A 14574-nucleotide genomic window follows, 5' to 3' on the forward strand; every position below is an offset into this window, starting at 1 on the left:
TGAAACAAAAAATGTATGTACTCTGTGGTAGACTCAAAGGATAGTTTTGTCTGCTAACTTCCAAGGACATTGCTTTACATATATATACACTCTGTGATAGGATGAGATGTTCTTCCTTGCCTGGTAATATAACTAGACACAGATTGCTTCATACTTAAGTTGTCTGGAAGAAAGTGTACTTCCTGAATTATGGTTAGGACCAGTGTTCAAAAGCATTTCGAAGAGAACAGAGGTTTTAGGTGTTTTTTTTTGTTTTCCTCCCCCCTAGCTGATGGATTTCAAAATATCCCAGTACAGACATGATTAGCACTGTGTGGGATCAGAATTTATCTCAAAAGCTAACTTTTGAGAATTGCGTTTATATTTCACGAGGTTGGAAAACGATTAATTGTGATCTAGTGGCATAATCTATCATCCTACATATCGAGGCTGCATTGCAGACCCCATCACTTCCAGCACTGGGACACATTGCAGAGAGGACTCAACCAATTGGTCCTAGAATTGGGACTGCAACCAGAAAGTGAGCAACCAGATTGGAAAAATAGACATATGTACACACTTTAGTGACTCACATCAATCAGTTTGACTTATTTATACTGTTTTTCAGAACAGTAAATTTAGTAAATGCATAAACGATTAATACATTATTATAGTACTGTAATTTATAAAAAGAACAAAATTTAGGAGAAGCTATAATGCATCTACTATTAAACCTTTGCTATGGGGTAAGAGACTGCTAAAATACCCACCTTGCAAAGACTACTTAAACTTGACAAAGTACGTCCTGGAAAGGTTATTCTGTATCTTATCCTCCAGGGTCAATAATTCTATACTTGGAGCCTTCTCTGTACTGATTTGTGTTTCCATGCAGTCTATATTTCAGATGGACATGCACCTTGATGTTCTAACAAAATTGATGAATTTCTCCCACACATTTATTGTTCTTATTTCTGACTACTGCAAGAAAAAATAGCGCCTTGTCTAGCTCTTAATGGAAAGTTTATCTATTAAAGATGATCACTTGTATGAGAAACAGGTTGTGGTGCCAGGTAAGAGGACTATTTTACAGACTTCTCCAAACACATTTCTTTCAGGAATAGGAAATGTGAAGTAATGTCGGGTTTATATCAACAACACATCTGATGATTTTCTACAGCCTCTTTCAGCAGAAGCTTTTCTCACATATTGACAGCTACGAAGGTTGCCGTTGCTTGCAAAGAAACGTGTCCCTCAGGAGTCTGTGGCATGTTTCTTTAGCCAGAAATTAAGAGACTGAGCAAAATATTCAGGTATACAATCTGTTTACGTGCAATTCCTGCTGTTACTTTTCTTTTCAGCCACCACTGTATTTTCTCTGAGCGTTGATGGGTGTTGAGCCCTGTACATGAAGCAGAAGGCACTCTTCACGAGCTCGCAATGGAAGCAATATGTTAGGGAGATTGGTAATGATGTTTCTGGCTAGATATGAGAACATTCTCCCTGAGCGCTAAACTGATCAAAACTGCATAACTGTTCTCATCCTACCTTTTGGTGGTGTGCTCATTAGCTTGTGCATAGTGCTAATACAGTCATGTAGCTCACACCTTCAGAATATAGTCCTGGTGTACACAGTGTGTCATTCTCACGGGCTGACTGCTGGTGTCCAGAGTAAAGCTGCCTAGATAAAGTGTCCAGAGACGGATAAAAACATATGGTAGTGAACACTTTGCGGTTTGAAGTAGAATAAATACGCTATCAATAGAACAGGAAAGAAGACAGTGGGATAAAAGTACAAGGTATTTAATTTCACTGGTTTCAGATGCGCATTTGTTATTTTATTCAAAAGAAGAGTTGGTCAAGAGTATCATTCAGAATATACTGTCTTCTTCCTGAATATAACCCATTTTCTTCATCTGCAAAATTGCTGGATTCTCTAACACTTAGATGGTATCTTGTAACATCAACAAGCTGTCTTACTACTGACTGGGTCAGCCCTGCAGATATCTTTACATAAGAGGCTCTGTGAAAGCCAATGGGAGTAAGGAACAAAAAATGACAAAAGGCACTCCAAACACACATGGTCAGTAACAGAGATCAATAGAGAGGCAAAGCTTAATGCGACTCACAATGCTACCACTGTGGTTCTTCGAGGAGAAGGTCCCCAGGAACAGGCAAATAACGCAGCCTACAGCAAAGCGTATCAATAGTGACAGAAAGAAGATAGCTAAGCGTAACAGGAAGGAATTAAGAAAACTTTGTGCATAATATTAGGAAAAGCTTACTAAACAACACAATGCTGTCAGCTCTGAAGCTTCCTAGGGACTAGTGTGAGACCTAAAACAAGCTGAGGAAGAGTACTAGGAAGTGTAGTGCGGCAGCAATCCTGCATTATAGGATATTGGATACCTTTGCCTGGTGTCTGTCTTCTGAAGTGAACTGCAAGAATAGGGAGAGCTCAAGAGACAGCACACAGTTTTTAGAGGTTCATAAGGGATGCCTAGGTCCTAAATCTATAACTTTTAAAACCACCCTGTAAGACATATGACCCAAGTAGTCCTTACGTTTTAAGGATGAAAATTGCCTTTAGTTGTTTTGGAGCACATCTCACCAAGGACATCAGCCCTAATCGACATGTGGGCTCTGTCGGGACACGAGTCCAGGCATTTCTGCTGATGGATCCAATCCAGGCCACGGTTTTCACACACCTTATACTAAGGTCAAAGAAGGAGGAAAAATAGTTGCAGTGAGTCCTCCACCCCTTTGTGTTCTGTGCATCTCCTGGTAGGTGTGAGAGGAAAGCCACCTTCCTGACCTCACTGAATTTCAGCTCGCGTATCCCACTTCCAAATCTGTGTGTATTCTTTCTTCCTCCTAAAAGTGAATCTAAACAGCTTTGAGGGAAGGGACTGAGCACCCTCATGTAATATACTGTCTACCTTGGTAAATATGATACTGTCTTGAGAGACACAGGCTCCCTTTCTCTTCCAGTACTGTAAACTAGGATAACCGCTAATTTATTTGCGCATAGAGAATGTAGATATTATCACTGATTTATTCATCAGTCCTTAAAAGCTGTTGTATGTTAAAACTAAACAGCTGCTGGACTCAAGTGAAGAAGCACTCCTTGCAACCTAGGGGAAGGCTCTGCAGCTTCTAAAAGGGACGCATTTAAGTCACTGCTCCTTTCTTCCTAGGATCTTATCGGGTAGGGATGGCACTTCTGTGCAGCGAGATCTCCTGAATCCCATCTCAGGCACAATATGCAAACCGCAGGTGTTTAATTCAAAGCTGCAACTGGGGTAACTTCTGTGCTATCTTTTCAGAACTTGAAATTATCCAGAACTGTAGAAAAATGCCTGACCGCTTTTAGTTAAGATGTTATTCTTAAACTGAGGGAGTGAGCAAAACCTCTGTATTAGTGTAGGTTTTCTTGCCTGACTATAATTGATTACTTCTTTTCCAGTTGAGTATTTTGAAGAGGAACCCGAAACAGATGAATTATGCAGTAGCCCACATTTTCATCAAAGCCAAGGAAAGATTAAAATGTCTTGAAGCCTCTACATGCTGTACAATAACAAGCAAATCCCTGAAATGTGGCTGTCCCAGGAAGTCCTAAAGAACTTCTGATCAGGACTCAGGTTTCTTTTGGCTTTCAGACTCGTTTCTGTTTAGAATATTATTTTAGCCCATTTCATATGAAAAAAATCAAGCTTCCTATGATGCTGTTGCCATAGCTGTATGTCAGTCCTTCTCTAACAACTGTTCAATCATTCTGTGCACTTCAACTAGATCTGAAAGACCTGGAGATCTCAAAGATAATTACATTCCTATTAAATAATAGTACTGGGAAGACAGAAGTCAGGGTATAGGGCCCTTACTCAAGAGTAGAGAAGGCTTATTAATGCCTGCTCACAGACCAGTTTATCTCAATACTAACATCCTTCTGTGCATTCAGAGAATATCACTGGTACAGGACAAATCAGGTACAGTGACTACTGGTTTGCATTATCAGCACTACAATTCTAATATCTAAATAAGACAAAATGGAATTTCCTTTACATTCATCTGCTTTATTGACATGAATTAAAAATAAAGTCTAGTTGTTGATCTGAACAAGACAATGCAATCCATCAAACCCAAAGAAAGATACAAAAACTATTACATTTTTTTATTTTTGACATATTAATTTTGTTATTCCACCAAAAATAAAATTTGTTGTTCATTGAAAGAACATTGCAAACCTCACCAGAAGGCAAATTTCTACAAAATGGTGTTCTTGGTCACCATAACACAAAGTTAGGTATTTTTGACCACTAGGAGATCCTGGAAAGGTGGCTGCAACTCCTTAGTTTCCTGTCAATAGAGTATGTTTTGCTTAAAAAAAGAAAAAAAAAGTGCATTTGGGCAGTAGAAAGGAAAGAATTCTTTCTACCTGGTCCCAGTTGCTGTAGTTTGGATCATGTGGACATCTCCAGGAGGCAGAGAAAGCCTGGTGGGACTTGGTGGCTGGGCTGATGGCTGGACTTTACCATCATGAAGGTCTTTTCCAACCTAACTGATTCTATGTTTTTAACAGAGAAGACTGTGTAGTGTGATTTAAAACTAACTCAAACTTTAATGTTTCCATGACGGGAAGACTAATTCCATGGCTGTACAACCACAACCAATTTCAAACCACACAAGGGTTCAGCAGCAGGATGAGCCTGAGTCCGGCATCCACCTCCAGCAGTACCACAGCATCCATCCCAACCCAACAAGGAGTTTAATGTCAGTCTTCTCCTTGCCTTGAGCGTTAATAACATTGACAAAACCTCATCCATTTTAAAAGAAAGTAAGGTGCAATTTAGCTAGTGATTGCTGTATATAACTATTTCAATCATCTAAATTAAAGAGGACTGGGCTAACACACCAGATAACCCTTCAGCGGTGTCAGAGCAACAAAGGTAACATTATCTGCTATGAATCTTTCCATGAAGCTGATTAGCATTTTGTTAGCTTAATGAGTGGAAAACAGCCCAGGCTTTCGGCTTCTCCCTCGCATGTTGTTTGCTCAGGAAACTGAAGGACTGGGTTTCGCTCATCCCTTGCTTCCCATTGTGTCACTCTAAAAATGCCCCTGTCCCCAGCCAAAGAGTTAGATTCAGCATCTCTCTTCAGCTGCTATGGTACTTTCCTCAAAAAACAACCAAACAACAAGAACACCCCACACCTTTTTCCTTCCTTTTTTTTTTTTTTTTATGAGTATCTTACTGTTTTTCTTTGCTTTTAAACTAAGAAGGCTTCAAACTAAGAACATGTTTTAATAATCCATAGTAGAGTAAAACAGAAGCAGCAGGTTTTGTAATTATCCCCAAATGAAATGATAAAATTCTGGAAATAGAGTTTTGTTTCTTACAAACACCACCAACTTCTGATACATGAGAAAACACAGAACATGTCTACATGGCCTGCGACCAGGAGCCATACACTGGTGTGTGGCTTACATCTGGAGGCTTTACAGACAGATTTATGCATTAAGCTTGCCATTCTTGCCTCTCAGCAACATTTAGCGGCACTAGTTTCTGCTGTCATATCCCAGTTCCAGACTTGAGCTGAATCCCAGGAACCAAGGGATACAGCAGGTTTAGCATGTGCTCATGGAGACCATAGTCTCATAATGCGCTATCTATCCTACAGTATATGAAATAAATATAATTTCTAACAAAAGATCCTTAAGATACATTATAAAAATATCCTGAATGTCATTACATTTTCCTCCTCAGTGTCACTAAAATGTAGGGATAAAGCTATCTCTTTATGTCATTCACATATTCTTTTTAGTACAAACTGTATTTCTTCAGTTTCTACATACATGGCTCTGAGAGGACTACAACCCACATATGAAGCATTTCACTTTAAATACATACTCTTAATTATACATTTTGTTGGACATCTGGAAGCACTAAATACCCAACTGTTGTGCTACTGCATTAAAAGCATAAACGTATTTGAATCGCATCTGAAGAAAGCACGTGGTACAGCACTACAGTCAACTTGGAAAATATGTGCAGTGCCACCTAAGTATTAATGGGTTAAAAACCCTAAGCAGTAAGTCGTATGAATCAACATACACATAGTCATACACTATAGATGCAAACAGGCTGGAGAAGTCAGCTTCTCCTCTAACAAAGTTCATCCTTGCCCCTGCTGTTGTATTGAGGCAGGCCAGTGGAAAGGCGGTCAGCGGTACAGGACATTCTGGCACACTGGAGGCAAAAAGCGAGAAACGCACCATGAGGCTCTGGTTTATGTTCAGCCAGCCTTTGTTCCTTGGTTTCACAAAAAAATGAGTGCACACCTCTCGACTATGAAGTGCTACCATTACGTACCTGGTTCCTGCACTACAATCTCTGAAGACTGCAGTAACCAGCCTGTGGGAACTGCAAGAACCCAACTGCTTGGGGTAAGGAGAAAATTTGGGTTGGGAATCCCGCAGGTGGTTAAGCTGGCAGTGGTGGAGGAAGGCACTCAGCAGTACCAGCTGCAGCTGAAGGTTGGAGGGAAATCACTAGCCATGAGACCCTCCAGGGGAACAGCAACTCCAACTTTCCAGACACACGTAATGAACAACAGAAGCAGCCAGCAGATGCTTGCAGGGAGAGAAATAAACAAGGAAAAAAAAAAAAAAAAAGCTGAGCAGCCAGCCTTAGAGGAAAAAACTTCAGGGTCCATGTCTTACCATGCTGGGATGCTCAACTTAGTGGTTCTCAATCCCTTTTCAAGGCACAAAAACCAGCAACAGTGCCCAAAACTGCTGATGGAAACCACCAGGTTCTTGCACTTGTGCAAAGACTCAGAACAGGTCAGGGAAACAGACCTTGCTTCTCTCAGTCCCTCTGTCCCTCTCCTCCTGCAGTGACTGCTCAGGTTCATTCCACCTGCCCATCAGGCTTTTTGATTTCCATCATCTTCCTCTCTCTGATATTCACCTCCTATCCCCACAGCCAAGTCCCAGTGTTCCTCAGGTCAGCCTCAAGCACAGCCAGCTCCTTCGCCAAAGCCCTTAAATCCACATAATAACAGAACAAATACAGCAGCACATCTATGCACAGTGGTTTATTTTCCTAGATATTGGCTACAGCACGATGAAAATCAGGTTGAGTTTATACTGGTGATTCATGGTTCTAGAAATAACCGGTCATCAACAACCCAAGTGTTGTAAAGCCAAGAAATTCTCAAATGATTATTCATCACAAACATAAGCCAAACATGCTGGATTTGGGGAAGCAGAACTAAAGTGCTCTAAATAACCTTAACTCTTCACTGTAATGGCACAATAACCATAATTGGTCCCAGTGCACATAAAAACTGCTTTTAGAGACATTGGATTTTTAGTTTTTTTTTTTTATTTCTCCCTATTCTTACATTTTCACTTGCCTGCTATTAGTAACTTATATTGCTACCAGTCGTTTGGAACAAATAGAAAACCTGAGCTCGAGAACTCCAGCTCTTAAAGCTCTTTACAAATAATTCCACCTTAAGTTACAGTCAAGTTGCTCAGATTGTGTATTTACAGCAAGTGCTGCCATCCCAGGGAGCACAGAGCACTGTACCAGCACCAAACTCTGCTGCAAGGACAAAACCATTTGGTCTTCTGTGGACCCATTTTCATAGCTCTTCATTTCCTCTTCCCATCTTAAGATGTTTCCTTGTCCTTCGAATCCTGAAATAAGCTTTAGCTGCAGCTAAACCGATGGCTGGCTACAACACCAGCCACAAGAGATTCCCTGCAGCGAAGGAACTACAGTGTTTTCTGTGCCCTGACCTGCAAACCTCAGCTTTGGTGAGACGTCCATCCCCAAACTCATCCAGCCGCCCCTTCCACCTCTTGTTCATCCGGCAGCGTACCGACGACCCCCAGATTTCGGCACGGGTTCATGGCTGCAGCCTGGCATTGGGGCTGCCCCGTCGGCTCGTATCACGATGTGCATATCGTATCGCGACTCGACACGCAGACACGGCCGTGCTGCAGGACTCCATGCAGACAGCAGCGCGCTTTCAGCGTGGCAATGGCACAGTGAGCTTCTGGAGAGTGAGCCACAGAGCAACGGCTGATGGATGAGATGAATTTACAGAGCATCAGAGAAAGCCTGCAAGTGTGGGAAGTGCTAAATTGAAGAAAAGAGGTTCTACGAGGGTGAAACGTGACTGACAGCGACTTAACACTACTGATCCTCTGCTTCTGTACAGGTCCTCCCATTTTTAACTTTAACTCTGACTGATTCTTCACCTACCCAAGGAAACCACAAACTACAGCCACAAACAGGGTAGGAAAGGAAGAGAATGAAAATGAGATGGGGAAAAGGGATGGTACAAAGGGAAACATACACAAAGATACTTAGGCTGTTCTGGTGAAAGGTCCAAACCAGAACATCTGGAAATCGAGGTCAGGGTGAACACATCAGAGTCACGTAACTGGGAACCTCCCCTGTGATGTGATAAAAATGTCACAGCCAATAGTTTTGCTTTATAGCTGGGAATAGCAAAGTGGTGAGCTACAGATAGGCAGGCAAAAATCAAGATTAGAGACAGATTGACAGAGAAAATGCACTGTCCTCTGAAGTACACCTGCTTTTAGATGCGTTTTCCTTTAGATGTGTTTTTAGATGTGTTTTCCTTTTGACCCACAGCTCTGAGCTCCCTCCTTGCCGAAACCAAGGCTCAGGAAGCAAGCAGAAAGGTGGGACTGACCAGTGCATCCCAGTTAAGCATTTGGGCTCCACTGACTTCTCTGCTTAGCTTCCCTGGCAGTTACACTACCATACAGGTAACAAAAGTGCTTACAGCACATCTCTGGTAGGCAGATCCCAAAGCTCTTTACAGTGGCAGACAAATGCTCTCCATGTGCCGATGGAAAGACTGAGGCTTGGACTTTGAGTGTCCTGTGCTTGGGAAGCCCAGGCTACCTTGTGGTCTCATAGACATCATGCAAACTGACTTGCTCAACAGTTTTTAAATAGGATCCACAAGCTTTCTGCGCCCCAGTCAACCTACAAATAAACCATGAAAAACATCAGGCACCAGCTCCACAGAACTGGGCTAAAAGATGTGATGCTGCTGCAAGCTGAGTTTCTTGTGGCATCTTAACACCCTAGCTAAACTACACCTGGCCCATCCACCTTGATGCATACTCCTCATTTGGGATGATGAAAGTCCCAAAGTGCTGAAACCAGCGTTTCTTGGGCTGTCTTAGCTTCAAACTGCCTTCACTCCCTAGATTACTTCTAGTACCTTATTAAACCAGAATAAGACGCAGGTGTACAATGCCTACAGCACCGAGAACACCAAAACAAAGCAAAAGGAATGCTGGGCTGAATGTATTTCATGGCAAATATCTCAGTGAAATTAAGAGGGATGGAATTTTATCCATGTGCTTCCCGATGACCAGAGGGTAGCGTTTACCTTTCCCAAACGGAGTTTGGAGTTTTACGTGGTGGCTATTTCTGATTCTCACTGCAAGGGCACGTTACACACTGCAAGTCTGCAAGGTGGCGGTGACAAAATTAAAGAAGCCAAGAAAAACACACTTCTGTTTCTATGCCCCACGTAATATAAATATTTTGAATGGAAATGCAGCTTTATCTCAGTTTTCAAGCTATTTCTGCTGATGAAGAACTGTCTTGTACTACAGCATGTTATGAAATGTTCTTTCCTACTTAAGTTGTTAAGACCTTTTAACTCTGTTTTAAAATCATGCTGTAAAATTTTTGGCTTAACTGTCAGGCAAAATTATATTCATTATAGGTAAAAATGTCATCCCTTACAAAGGCCAAAACAAAGCGTCATTGAAATTCACAGAAATAGATGCTATACTCAGCCTAGGTGGAGAAAAATCTTGAAATAATATACTTTGTCACTATTTTTTTCTCATCTATCCAAACACTATTGGGAAAAAAAAAAATCAGTTTTTAAATGTTTGTAAAATAACTAACTTCCTCGGTTTATAAATGGTGACAGCTGCCCACTGCTAACACTAGAAGTGAGTTACTTGAGAGGACTGCTGACACAACTTTAGCTATGGGCACTGGAAAATGCTGCTGCAATCCCTTTTTAATTCCAGCCGGCCAAGATCAGGAGCGACCCAACAGCTGAGGCGCCTGAATACCCTACGGAACCACGGGTCCCACCTGCGAGTGCTGCTCTGTCCCTGCCCCTTGCCAAGGCAAAGAACTGCTTATACTACCTACCTACAGCGAAAGCAGACCCGAGCTGATTCAAACCCTGCATTCAGCCCCCTGCTCCCCCTCTTTTAAAGCAAAGGGTGAGTCTTGTACATTTTAAAGACCCCTGTTTTAAAGCTATTTTAAACGAGGGTATGAAACATGGCATTTTAACAGTGCAAATTAGGAACATGAAAACACCAAATATTAATGGCATGTATTTTAATAAGATCTCCTTAAAATGAAAATTCCTAATACCTCAGTCTTTTCAATTTCCAATATGTAGAGCTCCATTATTTATACAGAGATAATTAAGAAGGTATGCAGCAACTATGTGAAAATTGAAAAGCTTACTGATGACTAACACTAAAGGAAAAGCATCTACTACTGACAATACAGCATATCAGTTTCAGGTCTTCTTATCCATAACAGCCTGGACACACACTGACCAAGCACTGCAAATTATTTTTTGATCTATACTGACAGCACAAGCCAAAATTCACTTTCAAACCCAACGCATTTATACAGATGCCAGTTAGCACCTCAACCTGACACAACAGCATGTTCCAGCCTTACTGCTTTACATACCCAAATATGCAAAGTAGTTTAAGAGATACAGCCGTGCTCATACTGCATGCATTATTGGCACGCCATCTACTAGTTAAAAAAATAATCCAGGAAAGCGTTACAAAAATGTATCCACACTCCACTGAGAAAATACCAAACATGAACTTCTGATTGAATGGTATTACATATAACACCGTCACCTAACTAACACTGTTCAGAAATGCAGTGAGATTTTCTGCCAGCATCTCCTCAAATTTGTGAAGTTTTACCCCACACCTACGCATCTTTATAAAGTGGGCATATAGATGACACACTTCTGTATTTGAAAGCCAAGCAAGAGTTTGAGGTTTAATGAAAAAGTATTTCTGGCTTCATTAGAACATAGAATACAGTTGCAAAGATGTTTTGCATTCTACCAAGCCTGTTTTTGCATTTAAAAATTGAGACTGTGCCATCAGTAAGGGTTTGATGGCAGCACTTCTGGGTTACTAGAGTGCTGCTGTATTACAACACTGCAAGCCACAATCTTTTTCTTTGCTGGCTGTAATGCTGAGCATTCTGCGTTTTATTAATATTAACCATACTCATTGTTGGTTAAGAAACAATTGAGAATTAGCATCACCAATGCTTGCCTGCTGAAATTGCCAATTAGATTCCAGGAAGCCACCAGGTACTCCAAGTATTGCACAGAGAGCAGAGAATAGCTCAGAGACTTGTGTTCCGTGCATCACCACCAGCACCAAATATTTGCCCGCAACATATAATAAGCTGTAGCTTTAACCAGATGTTTACCAGAAGTTAACCAGATGTTCTGGAAACGCATGCCACAGTGTTTTCATATATATTTTTAGTAATAGACGAGCACGAAAAGGCGGACCTAAAACACCTCTACAATCTCAGACATTCTCACTTTACTTTATTACTTACACTAACTTGTGTAAGCAATAAAACTAATTGTCAACAGAACTTTGCTGGTTTGTACGTGAGGAAAGCAGAAAACTGAGCACTCCTGAGAGTTCAGTGCCGCATCCACCTGGAAACCTGCACTGGCTGTGTGCGAGACAGCAACTTTGCTTCTTCCAAGCAGCCAGCCTCCCTGCAAAGCGCGTTTAGCACCGCAGCAAGTAACCTCACGACGCTATCCGAAACACTATCCACACAACGATCCCTCGCGATACAAGCTTTAATGAATCCCTTTGCTATCTGTCTAATAAATGAAACGGGGCATGGGTGAGAGGGCTCGCAGGTGCGAGGAAGGAGCGTTGCTATTTAGCCCCCTTCTGCTCAGCAACTTCGTCATCCATTTACTGCTCCCCGTCCGCACCTCTCACCCCTGCCTTGCTCAGCTGGGAGCCGCCGTGCGAGCGAAGGATGCCAACAGCCTTTGGTCGTCCGAAGCGGGTGCCTTATCGCAGGGCTGCAGCTCAGCGCCTCGCTGCTATACGATAAAGTGCGGGAGCGAGAAACGTTACACGACAAGCACAATCCAGAGAACGGATTAGAATTTGACATAAGCTTCCTCGCAAACTAATCAATCAGTTCACGCCGCAACGTTAGGAGCCGGTTCTTTGGGAGGGTGGTTAATCCCTTCAGGGTTTATTACACACTCCCTGGTGACTACGGCGACAAACTTCGAGGTGCGAGGCAGCTGGGGAAGAGGGGCAGAAGTTTGGCAGCACGAAGCGGAGGTGATAGGGGAGCACGCAGCGGGCTGCCGCAACCAGAAATTCCCGAAATAATAATAAAAATAATGCTGGAAAGGGGGGGAAAAAAAAAAAAAGTCTTGAAAACCGCGTTTGGTTCGGCTGCGGCCGCTGGCCCCGAAGGGAAACGTCCCGCCGGAGGCCACCCCGCTCCCCTACCACTGGATTTATATTAAAAAAAAGGGGGGAAAAAGGGATTAAAGGGAAGAAGGAAGCCCCTCAGCAGCCAGCGGTCGCTCCGGGGGCCGGCGGCAAACTTCAGGAGAGCGCTGCCGGGCCTCGCCCCCGCGCTCCCCTGGCCCGGAGGGGTGCAATTAATAAAGGAAGATAATTAATAAATAAATAAAGGAGGGTTGGGGGGAGGTCGGAGGGGGGGGTCCGGAGCCTGGAGAGGGGAACAGAGGGGGGCACTTACGAGCTGCAGCAGGACGCCCTGGAGCACGACGAGGGGCCGCAGGGGCACCATGGCGGCTGCCGGTCTAGGCGGCGGCTCCCTCGGCGGGGCCGTGGCGCATCCCCGCCGCGGAGGGGGGCGGCCGGGGCTCGGGGAGGCGCCGTGCCCCCCTCACAGGGCGCTGCGGGCCGCCGGCGAGCCCCCGGCGCTGCCCCCGGCTCTGCCCCGCCGCTCGGCTCCGCGGGCGGCCATGGCGGGCGGGGGGGCGGGCAGGGGGCGGGAGCGCTGCCGGCCCGGAGGGGTCCCCTCGTAGCCCGGTGGTGATGGCGGTGGTGGCGTCCCCCGCTGGGGGAGAGCCGTGGTGGGGCTCCCGCTCCCGACGCCCCGGCTTTTGCCGGCAAGTTTAAAGCCACGCCGCAGCGGCCGCCCCCTCCTCCTCCGCCCGCCCGCCCGCCGCTGCCGGGGCGGGCTCCGTGCGGCCGGCGTGGTGCCGAAGGGGAGGCGGGCGGAGGGCTGCTGCCGCTCGCAGGGAGCCGGCCGGGCCCCCTCCTCGTCTCCAGCCCACCCTCAGGGGGGGAGCGGAGCCCTTCGGGGGAATTAAGCCTGCCCACGGGCCGGCCTCGCCGTCTCCGCGCTCCCGCCTGCCCGGCCGAGGCCCGGGGTGCCCGCAGGGCCCCGGGGTGCTGTGCCCGGCCGGTCCCTGTGGGTGCTGAGGGGCTCGGCAGGTTCCTCACGTGGGTCTGGGCAATGGCATTTGGGCATGAGGGCACAAGGTGCCGTGACATGAGGGGAGGCCGGGAGGGCTGCAACACCCACCTCCTGCCTGAGGTGCAGTCCTTTTAATGATCAAAGTCAGTGAATCATAGCATCACAGAGTCATTAGGGTTGGAAAAGCCCTCCAAGATCATCTGGCCCAACCATCCCCCTGCCACCAGTATCACCCACTAAACTATGTCCTTAAGCGCCAGCTCCAACCTTTCCTTGAACAACCCCAGAGACGGTGACGCCACCACCTCCCTGGGCAACCCATTCCAATGCCTGACTGCTCTTTCTGAGAAGAAATGTCTCCTCATTTCCAGCCTCCCTTGGCACAATTCTCAGTGAGCACTCTCTGCATCCAATTTTAAGATATGTGCCATTATCAGCAGTGAACCTGTTCCTGTGCTTTCAAGCTGCAACCTCAAAAGGAGAATGACGTTTTGGGCTCGGTGGCCTGCTGTGGAGGCCGGGGTGCCTGCGGCTGGCAGAAGGCCCGGCCGTGTTCAGCATGCAAGGCTGTGGTGGGAGCGCTGTTATCCCCCTGAGCATCGCCCCGAGTGTGCAGTTTGTGTGGGGTGTGACACGCCAGTGCTCGGCTGCTGGGCTGGAGCTGAGACAGGAGCTTGGGTTCTCAAACCCTGCCCATCATTTGCAGCCTGGTGTCCTCCCAAGCCTCATTGCCCTGTTCAGGTTACTCTTTGAGTGCCCTCGTACCTTCAGCTTCAAAAATACTTGCCACTGGAAGGAGCTTTGGAAGTGCTTTTACTGCACAGGAGTTTCCCAGACGGCGGCCGTAGCTATTTGTGTGCTGTGTTCCTGCTGCTGGGTGTCAAAATGTGTCATGCAGGTATGAATGAACCACCGACCGCATTCCTTCATTTGAGTTCAGAAAATACGCTCAGGTGTAGGGAAGGAGACTACATCTAAACTGAACAAGTCCAAAATGGGTTCACGTGCATCAGGCTTAAAAGAA

At 45.1% G+C, this 14574-nt stretch overlaps 1 protein-coding gene across 1 annotated transcript in view; it reads right to left on the reverse strand.

Annotated features, from left to right (window-relative positions):
• NXPH2 (neurexophilin 2) overlaps positions 1-13032 on the reverse strand; it is a 34714-nt gene extending 21682 nt beyond the window's left edge. Inside the window, exon 1 of the mRNA XM_035556129.1 lies at positions 12864-13032. Within this exon, the coding sequence (XP_035412022.1) occupies positions 12864-12914 (51 nt within the window). The 5' untranslated portion in view covers positions 12915-13032. The remainder of the gene's footprint in view (positions 1-12863) is intronic.
• Positions 13033-14574: the final 1542 nt, after the last annotated feature.

The sequence above is a fragment of the Cygnus atratus genome, chromosome 6, assembly GCF_013377495.2.
Source record: "Cygnus atratus isolate AKBS03 ecotype Queensland, Australia chromosome 6, CAtr_DNAZoo_HiC_assembly, whole genome shotgun sequence".
Classification (NCBI taxonomy): Eukaryota; Metazoa; Chordata; class Aves; order Anseriformes; family Anatidae; genus Cygnus; species Cygnus atratus.